The following is an 18,667-nucleotide window of genomic DNA, read 5'->3' as shown; positions in this document are numbered from 1 at the left end:
TAGCACCCATTACCAATTCTGAAGGGTTGGGAGAGATCTGCAGGAAAGCAGGTCTCTGTTTGCTGGGACTATTACATTGAAACATGAAATAAATTCCTTAGCAGTCATGTGAAGCAACGCAGGTGTGGTTCAGAAAGATGTGACAGAGTACACTGAGATGCAGCACTTGTGAAAAATCCAAAAACAAACATCTTCCCCCAAAACTTAAGAAGTAAATTTGGAAGTAATGAATTGCAATTTTCACAGGTATGATTACCTGGAGTTTACTGATGCCAGAGGTGCAAAAACTCGTTACGATACAAAGGTTGGCACTGAGAAGTGGCCTAAGGTGAGCACCTTTAAAATTCTGAACCAAGTGATATATCCAATTTTAGGACATTCTTATGAACCACGTGGAAAACCTATTGTTTAAAAGGATGTATGCTCCCATGCATGTGTGTGTGTTTATTCCCTCTCAAAGGTGGGGGGCAGGAGGTGAGGAAGAAAGTCTGCAATGATGCAAATAAAAGGAGTGAATGAGTAAAGGAATCCCTCTTTGTTGCTGTTATCAAAGCAGCAGTCAGTCAAAATGAAAAGTAATAATCATGTTTAACTGCCAGTAACCACATGAGTAAAACTTACTCATTGAGACACTGCCCTCGCAATTTTTTACATCATGAGATGAGCATAGCGCTTCCTGTGGCTACACTCTTTCTTCAATGACACCTACTCAAATGGGATGCTTCTCTGTTGTTTTATGGCTCTGACTTCTAAAGCTCAATCATCTATAAAATTCCTCATTAAGCTATTGAATAAAAGTTTTACCTGCTTAGTATTGTGGGTTTCTCATTCAGATGGTGGGGGAAATTAGATGGACAGAACATAATACTGAAAACCACACTTGCTGAAGGAAATTCATTACCCTGAAACGTCTTCCTGTCATGTACATTTGGCAAAATGACTGTTTTGTTGCTCTGTAGAAAGTGACCTTTAAGGCTGGCCCACGGCTGCAGTTTCTCTTTCACTCTGACAGCAGTAATAATGAGTGGGGCTACAAGTTTTCCGTCACTGCTTATGGCCTACCAGATGTTGCCGTTTCTTGGGGCTTGGATTTACAGCTTCTTGTATCCCGGTTGATGGGGCGCTTGGCTTCCCGAAGTATGGCACTGAAATCTCTACGAGGTGAGTGCGTTTAATAGCTCCAGAAGTTTTGATGCCATATAAAGAGGAGATACAAGGTCCTTATGTTTCAAATCCCCTGTGAAAACAAAGTTCCTTTTGTATTTCTCTCTTGACTGAAGATGGAAGACTTGCTGTATTGCTGCTTAACAAAGTTTGGTCATTGAGCTATACCTGCTTTTTGTGGCAAGCCTGGCTGCCGTTCTGTGGGACTGCTCTGAGAATGTCACAGGGATCACTGATTTCTCTAGTATTCCGAAGCCAGTGTTAGGAAGACACAGACACCTGGAAGTAATTATACTAAGCTGAATTACATTTATGAAGTAATGTCGGAGTTTGCCCAATCTTCTGTTTTTCCTGTTCTTTTGTTCTTTTAAAATTGTTCGCTAGTGCTGTGATCCACCCCATATTGGTGCTATGAGTATGGAGCCAACAAACTCAAAAAAATATAACACAAATGATTTAAAAAGTTTAACGTGAGCATTTGGTATTGATTTAGATTTGAATTCACAAATTAAGTTTGGCTAATTCCAGAACTTAAGTAGAGTAAGGATTTGGGCCACTGAAAATAAGTAAAATACAAAATGTGAGATGGATGTCATAAGAAGAAAAAAGAATTGTTTAATCTTTAATTTCAAAACCATAACACTTCTATCTAGCTTCCTAAATCTCAGTTCATTCACCACTTTGGAGAAGTTAAGGTTAAAGAGTTCTTGCTGCAATCAGGTGGTCAGTACTTACCTTGGAAAATTAGGCTGGTACTCACCTGTGAATTTAGGGAACTAATTGAAGTGTTCTTATCTTAGAATATTTTATTCCTTTCTTGATATAAGCATGCTTACATATAGTGAATTATTATGTCTTTGGTAGGAGAAAAAGCTTTTAAACTCTCTTGCAAATTGGGGAATTTCTATGGTTCAAAGTACAACAGAAATGTTTAATTTAAAGTCCTTCCGTAATGTAACATATTGTCACTATAAGATATTGATGCTATCGTTAAAGAAAGGATACATCAGTTTTCTGCACCACATTAGAGAAACAGTTGTTAAATTACTTGCTCAGTTTATTTGCATTTTTTTTCCTTACTGGACATTTAACACTTATTATTTTCATTAATCTAAAAATTAACAAAAATATTTAGTAACTGAAGTGTCTCTTCTGAATTTCTTGCAGAACTAGGTAGTGAAGCAGACTTGCCTCCTTTGAAAGTAACATCAGTTCTTAATTCTCCTCTGTGGAAACCTGTCTTCAGGCATCAGATGTGTCCTGAGGCACTCCCCAGAGCCAGTCAAAGCAGTAGATTGCACCAAGATAAAAAAGAGGTACTTACACCACTGCTTTTGTTTCATTGGCATGAAATCCCTGTGTATCACAGTTTCATTCAGACTTAAGTAGTTGATAAGTCCTTAAGCATATGCTGTTGTGCTAAAGTTGTCATCACTTGTGCTGTTTGATTCAAATATCAAGGAGGAAAGAAACTGTTGTTCTGTGCCCTTTATTAGTTTCCATTTTCATAGAATCATGGAATAGTTGGGAGGGACCTTCTAAGATCATCTAATTCATGTCCCTGGCCTTGGGCAGGGCCATCGTTCATTAGATGGGTTGCTCAACTGCAGTAGATGTACTGATTGTAGAAATGAACTGCAACAATTTTTCAGATAATATTAAAGGAAATGTTTTCTAACATTCTTTCTAGGCTAGGAGCTCTCACCAAGATGACTGCCGTAACTTTCTTATCGACTTTGCAAAATCAGATCCTGCCCAGGACTTCAGTGGGCAAAAATCTGAACTTTTCAAAGGACTTATACAGGCATGTAAAAAACAGACCCCAAAGACAGATATAGTTGCTGGTTCTACTGTTGATCAAGCTGTGAACTCAACATTTGCTGCTTTGGTGTATCTCACTCCAGATTTGTATGAGAAGCTTCAAAAATATGGTAACTTTAATATTAGACTATCTTAATAACGAAGACTTAAAGTTTGTAAAAGACTGTCCTATAGTTCAGTTTATAAACTTTGAAAAATCAGTTTAGTGTGACAATTTTTTAAAAGATGTTCTGTATAAAGAAGTCGTCATTTAGGTAGACTAGGTGAGCCTTATCTCTAGAGTGTTTGTTTTATATTAATATATGCTTTTTTATCTTCAGTGCTGTGTCCAAATATTAATAACTATCATAAGCTACCAACTAAGCCTCATAAGAATATACCCAAAGACAGTAGTGATGTCCTCTGGGGTTTTAATTCAGAACAATGTGGCTCCCAATAATTAGAGGTTCTTACATCATTTTCCACTCTTATTGTAGCTTTTCTAAAAAGCCAGCACCAACTTATATATGTTTTTAAATGTTGGGGGTGGAGGAGGTGTGAATTACCTCCCAAAACATTATACTGTGGAAACTAACCTTGGCATCCTCAAAATACTTTTTTTTTTTTTTTTTGTCTTAAATAGAAGGTAATGTTTTGCTTTTAACTTGTATAATGTCTGTTGTATTACAATTTATATATTTTCAGTAGGTAAAGTGAACAACTTTTTAACTTACACAGTCCTTCCATTAAGCTTATTGATATGTTTGCAGTATTGGATAATAAGTGTTACTTGGTTTTGAAAGGTTTCATTTTAGGCTTTCACTTTCTGTCACAATTTTGAAGCTAAACATTTTGCATTTTGAGCTATAAAGTTATGGGTAAAAATGATTGACACAGACTGACTTGATGACTGAAGTGGTTATTGCCTTTAGTCATTTTGTCTATGTCTGACAATTGATCTAATTTTCTGAGTAAGATTTAAAACTGTGGTAGCTCAGGAAAAATATTAATGAGTGGATAAAATATCCATCCTACTGTTATGTTAATAGCTTCATCTGTTTGTCTTGTTGGGGCAGACTAATTTCAGGACCCATGTTCACCTATACCATGTCAAGTATGTACAAGTGATGCTGAGAAGAAGGAAAAAAGAAATTTTAAAAAATGGGGGAATGGGAGAGGGAAGACCCTGAATAGGAATGTCTTTTTCTCTATAGTCATTGTCAGGCCAGGCCATTTGATGGGAACTGTTTTGTCAGGTCTTTAATTTTTGTAAATTGATCTTGAAAGTCCATTCCAGAAATTCATAGCATAAAACAAAAGAGAAAAAAAAATTTGATAACTAAATACATATAGAGAGCTTTAAGTTAGTAGTAAGCATTTCTTGATTATTCTGATGTTGGTTTACATTAGTGATATTTGCATGTATAGGGAGAGGTTTTTATTTTCCACAGCTGCAGGCATCAATTCTGGGAAGAGATGAGAAAGATATTCATAATTTAACTTTGCAAATAACTCTGTCAAGGTGCAGTTTATGTATTTAAGACGTATGAAAATTGGCAGGTTTTATTCCCTATTTTTCTTACAGGCATAATTCCAAGTATTGACTAAGAGATGAAGGGAAGGCTCTAGCAAAATTTTAGTTAAGTAGTCAAGCTGTGTAAAAATGGAGCTGTAAATAAACAGGACTCTTCTTTCTCTCATTTCTAGTTAACAGTGGAGGCAAGGTGCCTTTGAGTGATGAGTTTGCACAAGTATATTCCCTGGCTGATTCAATTAGAATATGGATGGTAAGATCACTCAGAAGGATATCTATTAATGTCATTTACCTTAATATTTTGCAATGCAATGTTAAGGAGTAGAGTGGAACCATGTTTTCCTTCAGTGATTCTAGGTCAACTGTTTTCACTTAGGAAGAACATATATTCACTTCTATACTTCAAACTTAAACATTTAAGCATTCTTACACTCTACTCCTTCCCTCAGCCCCAGATGTGTCATCATGAGTATTTAGGACTGAATTTGACTCAAAATCAGTTAAATTTGTGTTATTTTTCAGCAAGAATGTGTGTTGTTAATTAGGAAGATTCTTACATAGCAGTTGGAGTTCTTTTGAGGTATAGCATAGAAAGAAATCTGTCTTAAACATCGTTCTCGCAGTAGTGCAGCTCTAACAGAAAAGGAAGTAATTGCTTCTTTGACAAGCAAGTAACTGGCTTCAGTTCAGTGTATGTTTTTTGCATGTAATTTTCCTTGAAACATAAGCCTTATGTCAAGAGCTGCTGTCATCAGCTCACAACCTGGTGAGAGGTGTCTGCGTCATCTCCTGCAGCTGCAGAGAGCCAAAATTCATTTAGATTTCACTGGTCTGTAGGAGACTCTAAATGTCAACAACTACATGCATGGCCTTTGAGAACAGCTAATTGAGAACAGCTACCATGGCCTGCTTTTCTGCTACTCTTGTGAGCCCTTCAGATGTGAGCCCACCAAATTAGTTAATTAGTTCTAGTATGTTGTGACCTCCTCCCTCCTCTTTCCTGCCTGTAAGAATTCCTGGCAGCTTGATGCACTAGACATGCAATGAGTGCAGATGCATGTTAAGATGAGTAATTGCGTTGTACATGTTGCATGACAGGTGGTGTTTGCCTCTGACAGTACTCAGTAGTTAGATGACATGATGCTTTTGGAGAATCTTATCTCATGACTAGATGTATATCTTTTCTTGAATGCTGGGGGTAAAGGGGAAGCCTTCTTTTTCTTGGAGGGCTGATGCACATCCAGTCACACGACAAGGAAGGGTCTCAGCCTACAAACCTTGAGCATCTCGGTATGAGGCTGTGGTATCTGCTCTGGTAGTTTAGGTACTGCTCTTTTAGACTACTGGGTGTTTTGTTCTGCAGTAGGGAATAGTAAATACTGTCATCTGTTCCTGAGATTAAATTCCTTTAATGCAATGCAGTCTTCATACTGCCTTGCTGTATAGATATACAGGGGGAGTCATATTTTAACTATTTTAACATCCTATCTGCAGTTGGAAATGAAGCAGAAATCCCTCATGGGTAGGGGAAATGATACTGAGGAGAAGCAGAACACAGAGGCAAGTGAGGTGAACCCAGAAACTCTTGGTAAGTGTTGCCTTTCCAAATGTATAAGCATTCCAGGTAGTTTCGTGAAGCATTGCCTTGTAAATCTTGTCATTATTTTTGCTGTAAAAGGTAAATTAGCAACTATTACTTTTTAATACCTTAAGAGATAAACTAGTATACATTACATGAACTATCTGGGATTGTGTTCTGCTATTCTTTGCAGAAAATAGTACATGAGAAAATTCTACAGGGAGTGACCTCTCACTTGGGTTATCTGGTTCTGAACATAACGTTCATCTATTTTTGTAGATACCACAATTAACTGATGTTAGAATAGCAGCTGATTTGTTATTAGAATAAAATGTGTTCTCATCGACTACTGTGTGCTTCATATGGTTCAGTGTGATTATTCAAATTTAGCATTTGGAAATCTAAAATTAAGTAACTGATAGTGTCATGATCAATATAATAAGAAAAACAGTATTTTCTAGCGCTCTTAGCTCAGAAGAAACAAGATAAATCACTTTCTTCCTAAGCAGAAGATAGCAAGTTTGGTGTTCTGTTGTCATAATTTTAACTCTTCCAATTTTTGTGCTGCAGCAAAACTTTGTATGCAGAAGAGCCTTTTGTTACTGAATTTTTTGCCTGTAAGAGCAAAGACGAAAGATTCTGCTTCAGACAGTTTGGAAGCCCAAAATATTGATGATATCCAACAGTATGTCAGTGACAAATGCCAAAGAAAAGGTTCTGTTGTGGACACAGACTTCCAGGCAGCACACTCATTGTCTTCCAATGGAGTAACTCATTCTGTTTCAAAAGAGGGGGGCCAAATGATAAAATCTGATAGGAAGATTAAACAAGTTCCAGACCCCCTCCAAACAGAAGAAGCATCTGCATTTCACAGTAAGCCTGTTGAGAATACAGTTTCACAGCAAGAAGATATATCATCACCTCCTTCCACTCCTACACGAAAATCTCAGTTCAGCCGTGGAAGACTAAGGCTGCTGTCTTTCAGATCAATGGAAGAGCCGAGAGCCGTGCCTACTGTGAAGGAGAAATATCCTATATTGAAAAACATACTAGATTTTATTAAGGATCAATCGCTTTCACATGAAAGGTAAGCAAATTGAAAATGTTGCCAATTATAAAATACAGAAACTTGTCTTCAGACCTCTTCAGGTGGAATAAAACATCTTCTAGCCACAAGATAGCATTGAAAATAATTTTGTACGTAAATAGTTGTCAGATTTTTGTATCAAACTTCAGTGATTCACAACTGTGTAGGGGCTCGTAGAGAGTATTATTTCCTTTGATTCACTTCTGTCACATAGAACTTCAGAACATGAAAAACAATTACTTGGCTGTTTCTTGTCTTGCTTTCTGAGATCTGTTTGCAGTGGCATTTTACTTCTCATCTGCAAACAGTGAAGACATGGTATAGCAGCACTAGAAATCCTTGATACCAAATATAGAGTAGTTGCATCTCTTATTAAATTACCTGGTATTCTGAAAATGTAAATGAAAAGAGAGATTTCCAATTCCCAGCTTGTCTATTTTAGGCTCTAAAACTTGGACTAGTGGAGGAAATGCTGGATTCTGGTTGAAGCTTTATCACTCACTCCAACTGCAATATACCACTGCTGAAATACAATTGAAATTTTAGATACCAAACTCTTGTTTAACTAGTTAAGTACTTCTTGAATTGTGACTTATTTCGGTTATTTTAAGCACAATGTTTTGAAGTCCTCATAGATGTTTTTTGCTCTTCTTAGTGTTTTAAAGGTTCTTGCTTTGAGAAAATCCCAAGGGCAGAGTATTATGGAAGTGCTCAAGACAATCCGCCAGTGCCTAGACTCACTTGGGCAGCCACACTGTTTTCATCCACCGTGTGTACTTTTTCTCTTAGAACTTCTAGCCTGTCAGAAAGACTTTACAAAGTAAGTAATTATTTAGACGAAGTCTCAACCATGTGATTTAATATGTCTTAGTCCTTGCGTTCTCCCAGTCATGTCTACTGAAAACAGTAGAAAGTTACTGGATTTTTATCCATGTGGATAATAAAAATATGACTTGAGGATTAGTTTTTAGGCTACTGTGCATAACTTGCGTGCTTCATTTAAAAAAATTAATAATTATGTTCAGTTGGGACTTAGTTGTACAGCTATTCATGCCAGTGGGTATCATGCAGTTGAATCACAGCGTGGATACCTAGAAACATCTTTACAGTTCCAACCAGATCACAACAAACTCAAAAAGATTGTAGAGTCTTCAGTTATTGCTTTAGTTTAAGTTCCTGTCTAATTCTAGATTGGTTTCTTTCTCGTCCAGTAAAGCTGTAATGATCTAACCCATTTAACTTGTGATTACTTATGTAGCATTGCATCTTTATAATTTTTGTGAACTTACTTTGTAAATCAAGGTAAAACCTATCTGGCAGAACAACTGTCTTCCAAGAATGGTGCATGTTATGTCTTGTTAGTCAAGCATTTGCTTGTTCATGAATTTTCATAACTTTGGATGTGATACCTGTACAGGACAAATTTTATTGTGGGGTGATGTATTCCACTTGTGTGCCAGAGGCTAAAGTGATGGACATGCAAGCTAAAGTCTGCAGTGCTATTAGCGATGTACCAGTTATAGGGCATGCATGTACACAAAAAAAGAGGCAAAAAGATCATATTGATTATATGCATGTGCAATTGTTGTTCTAAGTAAAGAAAGATAATTTGAAGTTTTTTCAGTACAACTAGAAAGCCCTACAACTAGAAAGCGCTATCTCAGAGCTAATGCTATGCTGTTTTGGTTCATGAATTTAGGTCTGATTTCTATTGTGTGTCTGGCCAGTGCTGTCTGAACTCTGTTGCCTGGTTTCTTGCTTGTCAAGAGCTTTTTATGGTCATCTTGCAGTGCACTGACTTCCTTTAAGATCTTGATTAGATTTTTGTAAAGCACTTTTTTAATTTGAAGGGAAAGTTCTTTTGTTAGTGCCATGAGAATATTTTCTTTTCCTGTTTTGTTTCTTAACTTCTGATTCCTGGTACAGGATTCTTTTATTTTTCTTTGAAAGTGGCAGACTGCATTTTAAACAAAACTAACTTCCTTTCCATTTGTGGGGAGTGTTTAAAAGATTGTCCGTTTGTAAAATTTGCACAAACCATGCTACCTAACATGTAGCCATGAATTCTAGAATACTAAACTGAGTCTTTAATTTCTAGCTACTTCGGAAACCTGGAAGGCTGTGGTGCTGAGCTACACAAAGAGATTCGAGAGTCCTACTATCAGCTTGTTTTGTTCCTGGTAAATTCTGTGAAGGGATTTAGTACTATTAATGACAGGTACAGTACATTGCTTGCATTACTTACGTGATTTGATTTTTTTTTTCCTGTTCTTCCTCACCTCTTCCTGTGTCATTTGTTATTTATTGTTTAATTCCTTACTTAAGTTTGACTATACTTTTGCTTTATTTACCAAACTAAATAAGGAGCCTTGATCTTGTGATCAAATATGCCAAATTACCTTTTTATTAATACTATGCAGGAAAGCACAATAAATTTATCAATGTTAAAGCCTTGACTTACTGCATTTTGTAGTTATAATTCTGTAATGTGTTTCTGAAGCTTAGCAGTAAAATACTAGAAATAGAAAATTTATTGTGGAATACTTTGGCAAGAGTAATGCCACAATAAATACCACAATTCTGCAACCATTATTTAATGCTAAAGCTCGTGTTTTGGTAACATTCTGGTTAAAATTGTTGGGATTTATAGCCAGGTGTCCTAAAGAAATGAGAATTTTGTGACCATAGTGTCTGTTTCCCTGCTAATAACTTCCAAGTCCTTTGTCCAGTTTCAACTGAACATGGCAAAGGTTTCAGAGAGAAGTTGTTCCTGCAAATATCAAGAAAATGTACTGCAGAGAAGAGACAAACGCTCTTGCTAATGCTCAGGCTATAGCATAAGCTCTGTTTCAGCTGGATCCATAAAGGAGAGGATAGCATCTTTATTTCAAATTGTATTGGCTGTGCTTCTTGCTAAATTTTGTAAGTTTATGCATTAGTAAACCTGAGTTTCTGCCACCTAGTTAATTTAATGCAGAGTAAAGCCTGGAAATCAGTGTACAGTGGTTGTCCCTCCTTGCTCCCCAAATATGCTATTTCAACGTCAGGTGAGAGCTGTCATGTTTTACTGTCTTGTGTTTTTATTTAGGTCATTGCTTCCTGCCTTATCATGTGTGCAGACAACTCTCCTTCACCTTTTGGATATGAGTTGGGAACCAAGCGATCTTTCCTTTTTTGTTGAGATTCAGTTACCACATCTTCTTATGACTACATCACAAGAAAATATAAGTATTCATGACAGTATCATTTGGTGAGTCACGAAGAATGCAACTTTCACATGGTGCTAACTATTGACGCTATTTTTACCAAGCAAGGCTCCTGAACTTTGTGCTGGAACAAGCAGTAAAAGTACTATTAACAAGTATGGCATAATTTTGGCCAGTATCTGAGGGCTTAACTGAAGTATTTGAAATTTTTTGCAGCATTACTAGTGCAAAAACTATTAAAATTTTATCTTTAACCTGATTACTGCGGGAACACTTCAGTTGTTTAGCAGTGTAGCAGGAGGTAGATAATGCTGTTTCTTGTCTTAATAAATACCAAATGTTTTTAACACCTGCATGTTGCAATTTTATAGTAGTTGTACTTCTTACATGTGAGCAAATGTGAAAGCCAAAAAGCTTTTAAAATGTCTCATCTGATAGGCTAGCATTACCAAAAGCAGTTTTGTAAGTGTAGATTTTTCTGATTTTGCATTATGGTCCCCATATTTATTTAAGAACTTGTCACAGAGGCAAGAAGCAGGTGTCTATATGGTCATATATTAACCAAGTGAACTGGAGTTCCTGCAATTCTTTTTTATTAACATGTTATAGTACTTTGTTCTAATTTGGGAGGCCTGATTGCATTCAAACTTAATTTTGAGCTTTTTCTTTTAGTCAGTGGAGTGAAGAAGATGAAATTGCAGACTACAAGCAAAACTGTGAGTGGATGGATGAATGTCAGGATGTAATGTTTGAGACCTGGTATGAAAAGATAGCGCAAGCTGACCCAGAGAAGCAGAGAAAGGTGACCTCATGATTTGCTTATTTACCTGTGGAAGGGGTAAATAGGAGACTTTTAAAAGCCTAAAGGAGAGAAAGGAATCTGGCTTAAACTGATTTTTCATGAGTTGGATCCCTGGCTCCCTGTAGGCCTTCAAAAGTCTAAAATGATGAAAAGATCCCCATCCCTTTTTTTGCAGGGGAATTGTTCTGCTTTCTGTCTAAAAAGAGCTTCCTCAAAGTCAGAAAATAATACTCAAGTAAATTGTGTCCATTTATTGCTCTAGATGCACATGTTTGTTGCTCGTTACTGTGACCTGTTAAATGTGGATATATCCTGCGATGGCTGTGATGAAATTGCACCATGGCATCGCTACCGCTGTCTGCAATGCAATGACATGGATCTATGTAAAACTTGTTTTCTTGGTAAGAGTCATTAAAAAAACCCACCCTTAAAACCCTATGCTCGATGGCGAAATAGTGTCTTCTACATTATACATAAAATAAAGTGAAAAACTTTTCTTCTGGATATTTTAGAAATGTTAAGCCTTTCTTTTCCTAATCTGAACGTGAACTTGAAACTAAGAAAGATCCTCTATCAAAAAGGATTTACAGGGAAATCTTAAAATATTTCTTTACAGGTGGAGTTAAACCCGAAGGACATGAGGATGACCATGAAATGGTTAACATGGAGTATGCCTGTGATCACTGTCAAGGAGTTATCATAGGTCGGAGAATGAACTGCAACGTGTGTGATGACTTTGACCTTTGCTATGGATGCTATTCTGCAAAGAAATACTCTGACAGGTATTAAATATGTGATTATGATCTGCACTTCACTTGGCAGAAAAGTGATAATTAGCAACTAAGTACAATCAGTCATTCTCATACTGCTTTCTACAAGGTTGCATCTGTCATCAGAACATCTAGTTGTTGTCCTTTGGGGAAACGTAGCAAGTACAGGACCAGTTCAGCAAAAATTTCTGCAGTTTGGAAACCTGCCCCAACCTCTGAAGTAACTCAGTAGCAATTGTTTTCTAGCCATGGCTGTGAAAGTTGCAGGACAGTTATCAACCCTGAATGATAGGATAAAAGAAATGAACAGCACTGTGGTTAGACAACATAGGTTTCAGTGCTTGATGGAAGAGATCTTAAAAAATTTCATTTCTAGAGCAGGAGCTCTCGTGACAGTTCAGGTTCTGTTAAATGAGCACTACTGAAGTCAGTGAGGCTCTGACAGTTTACAGCACTTGAAGGTCTACAGTTTGAAACTCTGGAATGTGTTGGTTTTTTCATAGTTTCCTGTAAATGTGTCATGTGTTGCTAACTACACTGGTTAGCAAGAAAGTGGCTGCATTTCAAAATTATTTACCTTCTTCTTTCAGTCACTTGCCCACTCACAGCATCACAGTGTATCCAATGGTGACTATTCGAATCAGTGACCGACAGAGGCTCATCCAGCCATATGTCCACAATTATTCCTGGCTGTTGTTTGCAGCTTTGACTCTCTACAGTGCAGATCTGGCAAATGGGGAGGAAGTAGAAGGAGAGAAACTAGATTCACAGGTCCTCAGTCATGCCAGAGTTCTGCAACATCAGTGCATACAGCTCATCGGAGACTGCTTGATGAAAGCACAGCATGGAAAAGGTGAGTCAGCTCCTCCTTCACTGAAACAACGGTTTCTAGCAAGTGTCAGAAAAGTCTGTGATTACTCACTTTGAAGTTTCCAAAGGAAAGGGGAAGCTACTGTGTACTTCACTGAGAATAACTGTTTATGTAGAAAGCAAATGTAGAACAAGTGTCGTTCAGGGTCACTGGAACATGGAAAATAGGGTGCTTGAGAAAATTAATTTTATGCTTACATAAATATTGAAGACAACTTGGCAACTCTTTGGTTGTTTTTTTTTCCATCTTAGATGTTTTAAAGGGATCAATCAATATAGCTTCATGTTCTGTTACTAACGTGTTACTGACAACCAAAGGACTTGAAGAAAAGCAAATAACTTGGTGGAAAATGTTTTTTGTTCTACATCTCTTGGCAAGAATTTTTTAACCTTATTTGTGGTATGAGATAAGTTTCTGGGGATGATGTCCATTTGGAAATGAGGATTTCTGTAAACTACTACAGAAAATAGAGTGATACAATAGAGAACCTATGTTGAATGTATCAAAAACTATAGGCTCAAGTTCAAATAAGTTTACTGGTAGGTTTTTTGAGCAGCTCTAATACAGCTCACATACCACCACCACCACCAAATACTTGTGCATACTCATTATTTAATCTGTTTGTTTTTAACATACAGTTTTATTGTATAAGTATTTAAGTGGTCAGAAGATTAAAAGCTAAGACAAATTTCATTTACCTTTCATAATTTACACTGTTGGGAGGTATCTCTAACACTTTCTTAAATTAAGACTTCTACCCTGATGGTATCTTTGTGAGGTGGGAAATGTCACCACCTGTTCATCACTGTTATTTAATGGAACTACATGATTAAATGAACATGATGGGGAACATCTCTTTGATGGAGTTGAGATTCCCAAGAAGTGTGTGAGGGGAAGTTTGCAGTTCTCTTTCAAAATGTTTCAGTTCTGCTTTTTGCCTATCTTGCCACTCAACAGCTAAATAGCTTTTATAACTTTCTTGCTTTCAGGTCTGAAAAATTTAGCTCTCCTCTGCATGTTACCAGAAGGTGAATCCTTCTCAGAGAACGACATTGTTTCAGTCAGTCCTTCCACAGATGGTGCTCCAAAAAGTCATACTGGTGATAAAGCAGTGAAGGGAAGAGATGAGAAACCAAGCACAGGCTCTTTTACGCATTGTAATGTAAGTACCTATTATTTCCATATCAGTTAGATGTGTGACCTTCAGAAGCTTAAACATCCTATTCTGGATATGTAACTGAAATAATGGATAGTAGTGATTTCATTTGTACATAAAAGTTGGGGGGCGGGGAGACAGTTGTTGGTTGGTTCATTTTTTTTATTAGATCCACCTGATCAAAGATGAAGGTGTCACCTTATGTTCTTACAGGCAACTGATTCACAAAAATGTTGGGGGGAAGGGGCAAAGATCATTCTTTCTAAAAGAGTTATTGTTTCGCCTAGTTGTTAGCACTCTTTAGGTAGGAGAACGAGTTTCCTATAGTTTTATACGGTGCATAAAACTATTACAGTTGTAATAATTTTATGCACAGAGATACGAGCAAAATAGAAAAATGTATTTTCACTGTATGGAAGCTTAAGACATGTATACATCAAGAAATTCCTAACCAATAAAAAGGTTTTGATATTTGAGGAAAAATGTTTGTCAGATGCAGATGACCGGCACCTTCTTTCCATGGTTGTTTCTGCAGGTGTTTAAATTTTGTTTTAATCTTTTAGTGCCTCTGTTTTATTTTTAGGGGAAAGGAGATACTCGCAATGAAATCCAGTCTCCTGCAGAAGATAAAGTAGGAAAACAAGGAAGTGAAAGCAAAGCTGTCTTTGCAAAGAAAGCTGTTTTGAGACAAGCGTCAGACTTGTCTGTGGATAATAATGTTTCTCCAACAGGTAAAAAATTATTTCTCATTTTCCCTAACACAGAAATATCTATTCATATGCAAAGCAAACAGCTGTATTTTTTTATTCCTAACCCATTTTTGCATATTTGCAAATGTCTTTAATGCAGGCAAGCTGTTTTGTAAAAACCAGCCAAGCATACTGCTTTGAACAACTGCTACCTTGCAGTTGGTTTAAAGGATTCTGGAAATCGGAGTAGAATTCCACCAATACATATCTATGTATAGAGATTATAGTTCCTGTTGGTCTAACACAATACTTGTGTATTCTTACGTACTTGGAACCAGAAATTAAGTGTCTTGCTCTATTAAAGACTAGTATTGTAAGAATTATGATAGTTAAATGGATCTGTCTGTAGTACTATCCTTTATATGTTTTTTAGTAGATGGTGTAAATCTCTTTACCTACTATCTTTTATAGACTTTTATAAAGACTTGCTTTTCAAATTTTAATAAATTTTTTTAAGTTTTTTTTATTCTTAGATTGCAATTATAAAAATTAAGCTATCACCTATTTCCTTTATTTTTAATGTAATTTTGGGGATTTTCTTCTTTTGTTTTAATTTAAAAAGCAGATGACGGCCTCTCGGAGGATTCAGCCCAGAAGCAAGCAGAGAAGGTTTTAATCCCTAGCCAGGAGCAAGTTTTTGCTGAATGCTCTCAGAAGAGGATTCTAGGATTGCTGGCAGCTATGTTACCACCTTTTAAATCAGTTAGTTCTTTTTACTTTCATTCTGTGTAGTTTTCTAGGTATCACAAATAACATGAATAAAATTCATAGCGAATTAAATGTGGGAGATGGGCTCTAGCTGCTTAGGTGTTATAAAATGCAAATCAGAATGTCTTAAGACATTTCACATTACTAAGGAATGTAAGGGCTTGTTCCTGGGTGGGGAAAGGGAAGGGAATTTTAATTTATCTGTAAAGCAGTCTTATCTTAACTGTTTAACACCTGCGAAGTTTAAATCATCGATTTAGGTTTACGTGTCAGGTCAGCTTAAGAGGTCAACAACCACAGTTAGAACCTAGTTTCTCATTTCCTTTTGTCCCATTTGAAAGAGAGTTAGAACAGAAGCTTTTTGTATGTGCCATGACTTTGACTAAAAATCTTGTTTTCTTTCCTTGCCTTACTGAGATCTTTTCTTTTTCTGTAGGGCTCCACAATGTCCTTGATTAACCTGGAACAAATACTTCCACTGATGTTTCAGGTTGTAATCTCAAACGCTGGCCACCTGAATGAAACTTATCATTTAACATTGGGACTTCTGGGCCAGTTAATCCTGAGACTTATGCCTGCAGAAGTGGATGCTGCGGTGGCTAAAGTCCTTTCAGCCAAACATAATATGTTTGCTGCGGGAGATGGGTCTACAGTGCCAGAAGGCTGGAAGACAACTCATCTTCTGTTCAGTCTGGGAGCTGTGTGTTTAGACAGGTGCTTTTTACTTTAAACCTATTAGTTGCTGTCTGATGACTAATACTAATTTTCTTTCATGTGTGCCTCATGCATGGAGGCCTTTTAATAGAAAGTCGATTAAACCTGTACCCTGATCATAGAAAGGGCTTAGCATCTGCAGCCCTTGTTGCAGTGAGAATCTCTTAATTTCCTTCCAAAAGAAGGCCATCTGTTGAAGAGTGGCTTAATTTCCTGTGCTTACCTATGTAGCTTGTTATGGTGGAAGAAGTAAGGTTTGGAAATTTTGAGGAAAACCAAAATACAGTCCTAAATTTTTTGTATGACATAAATTCTCTCCCATTGAGTTACATACCTCTTTTGTAACCTGGGAAAGGAGGAGAGTGTGTCATGTGGTAACTATCACCAGTGCTGAGTTCTGGATCTGGCCCTTTTACGTAAGAGTATTAGAGAGATATTTTTGTATAGTAAAATTGGACTGGAAACAGCAAGGAGGGGCAGGGCAGATGTTCCATTTTGAAGATCTTGAGAAAGCTCTCAAGCATTCTAAGATTAATGTCATGCCTTTTAAAACATGACAGTGTTATTTTTCATTGTAGCTATGTTTCACAGGGAAGGTTCATAAACAAATAGAAAAGCATATGAAATTTAAAGGCAGAATATCCAGAGGATCAGCTGAGGGAAAGGATTTTCTCAAAGACTAACTTTAGAGCAAGGAGGCCAGTCTCTCTAGATTATTTGTGTAGTCCACAGAGGGTGAGGAGGTAGTCACGTACATGGGAAATAAACCACTTGCTGTTGTGCAAAGAAAAACTTTTGAGCTCTAAACTAAAATTAGGAATTAAAGGTGACACTTTGATTTGGGACTGTAAACCCTTTAAGAAAACAGAGTAGTGTTTATGCTCTAGTGATGAAAAACAATACAGAATTCCTGTGTCGGCTGACATGAAAGCTTCAAGTATTTGGAAAAACAGTTATATAATGATATGAAAGCCATAGCTATGACAGATTAACAGTGATACGCTGTCTTGAGGAAAAATAGTTTCAGGTAAGTCTGTAGTCAGCCCTCCTAATACAGACTGCTCTTGCTTTCCAGTCGTGTAGGTCTGGACTGGGCAAGCTCCATGGCAGATATTCTTCGATCTTTGAACTCTTCTGCGCAGTGGCATAATGTGATTGCTGCTTTCACTGACCATTGCATTAAGCAGCTGCCCTTCCAGCTAAAGCACACCAATATCTTCACTTTATTGGTGCTGGTTGGGTTTCCTGAGGTAAGTGGCCTATCGATACTAAAGGAAACGAAATTGGTTAGCGCTTTTAGGTTTCTGTTTCTAAATACTACAGATTTAATCAACTGGAGACATCCATTATAAACTAACAAAACATGTTGTATGTCAGAGTTCACATCTTTCCACTTGCGCACAATAAATGTTTATCTAATGAAGAATAATGTAGCTGGTTTTGCCTTGCATTTCTTTGAGTGCTACTTATAACTATCACAAGAAAACCAGCTTAGTATGTTTTAGTATCAAAAAGGGCTTTTTATACAAGTGAAACAATCTAATCTCACTCTTGATAGTCATAACTCTGATATATTGCCTATATATCATTAAGTTGGTTGCTGTAGGCATTTTTTTCATAGAAGTGAACTGCCATTTTTTAAAGATCAGCAAATACCTGGCAGCAAGCAGATTGTTCAGCTAAAAAATACAATACCAAGTATAAGCAAATGTAACCAATATAAAAGATGACTGTGTATTTACAAATAAGTATTCCAAATCATAACTGAAACTTTTGCTGCAATTTCAGGTGCTGTGTATGGGGACTCGTTCTGTGTACATGGATAATGCTAACGAGCCTCATAATGTGATCATCCTGAAGCATTTCACTGAGAAAAACAGGGCAGTTGTAGTAGACATCAAAACCCGAAAGAGAAAAACAGGTTCTGTGACATTTTCATTTTATCAAAGAATCAGAGTATTTCCTTACAGTTTCTTATGGATACCCAAAAGCATATTTTAACTAGACCACTTTGCACAGGTCTGCAGAGTTTGAATTCCATTATTAGTAAGTTGTCTGACTTTCTGCTCGTAGGTTAAACCGAATTGTGAAGCTTCTGCAGTAAAGATTATGGAGACTCATTTTCTTTTTGAAACTTGTGACATTTATTTTTACTCAGGAAAGGATTTAGGAAACTGTCGAGACCATTTTATTAATTGAGAAATCTCAGAAATAGGCTTTTGATTAAGCAATTGTTTCTGTTTTGAGATTTGCTTACTGCTTGTGTCTTATCCTTTACAAACATGTGCTTAATGTTTTAAAACAATTGCAAATTTAAAAAATGTATGTGCTGCCTCTGTGTAGTTAGGTGCTGCTATATAAAGGAAAGGTTCAATGCCTGAATGTTTTTGGGATAGTCCATTTTGTTGCTCCAAAAATACTCTGCGTTTTTATGAAGAGCCTGTTTCCACTGTGGGCAATGTGTGCTACCTACTAGCAAATGAAGACCAAGAACAAACACAAACATACCTATTATTGATTGATTGCT

The 18,667-nt window shown here is 36.8% G+C and overlaps 1 protein-coding gene across 3 annotated transcripts in view; it reads left to right on the top strand.

Moving 5' to 3' along the window:
* ZZEF1 (zinc finger ZZ-type and EF-hand domain containing 1) overlaps window positions 1-18,667 on the top strand; it is a 60,429-nt gene that overhangs the window by 23,959 nt on the left and 17,803 nt on the right. For 2 of the 3 annotated variants that reach the window (XM_052803008.1, XM_052803010.1), the window contains exons 23-42: window positions 247-328; window positions 960-1,161; window positions 2,332-2,480; window positions 2,855-3,095; window positions 4,672-4,751; window positions 5,993-6,086; window positions 6,648-7,164; window positions 7,820-7,984; window positions 9,263-9,382; window positions 10,253-10,414; window positions 11,043-11,172; window positions 11,435-11,573; window positions 11,789-11,954; window positions 12,533-12,795; window positions 13,803-13,975; window positions 14,553-14,700; window positions 15,281-15,420; window positions 15,863-16,140; window positions 17,216-17,390; window positions 17,929-18,061. In XM_052803008.1, coding sequence (XP_052658968.1) covers window positions 247-328; window positions 960-1,161; window positions 2,332-2,480; window positions 2,855-3,095; window positions 4,672-4,751; window positions 5,993-6,086; window positions 6,648-7,164; window positions 7,820-7,984; window positions 9,263-9,382; window positions 10,253-10,414; window positions 11,043-11,172; window positions 11,435-11,573; window positions 11,789-11,954; window positions 12,533-12,795; window positions 13,803-13,975; window positions 14,553-14,700; window positions 15,281-15,420; window positions 15,863-16,140; window positions 17,216-17,390; window positions 17,929-18,061 — 3,557 coding nt within the window. The remainder of the gene's footprint in view (window positions 1-246; window positions 329-959; window positions 1,162-2,331; window positions 2,481-2,854; window positions 3,096-4,671; window positions 4,752-5,992; window positions 6,087-6,647; window positions 7,165-7,819; window positions 7,985-9,262; window positions 9,383-10,252; window positions 10,415-11,042; window positions 11,173-11,434; window positions 11,574-11,788; window positions 11,955-12,532; window positions 12,796-13,802; window positions 13,976-14,552; window positions 14,701-15,280; window positions 15,421-15,862; window positions 16,141-17,215; window positions 17,391-17,928; window positions 18,062-18,667) is intronic. The other variant, XM_052803009.1, reaches the window with a different exon arrangement.

The sequence above is a fragment of the Harpia harpyja genome, chromosome 12 (genome assembly GCF_026419915.1).
Source record: "Harpia harpyja isolate bHarHar1 chromosome 12, bHarHar1 primary haplotype, whole genome shotgun sequence".
NCBI classification, from domain to species: Eukaryota; Metazoa; Chordata; class Aves; order Accipitriformes; family Accipitridae; genus Harpia; species Harpia harpyja.
Note: the sequence above shows the minus strand (reverse complement) of the source record. Positions and strands in the feature narration are given on the sequence as shown.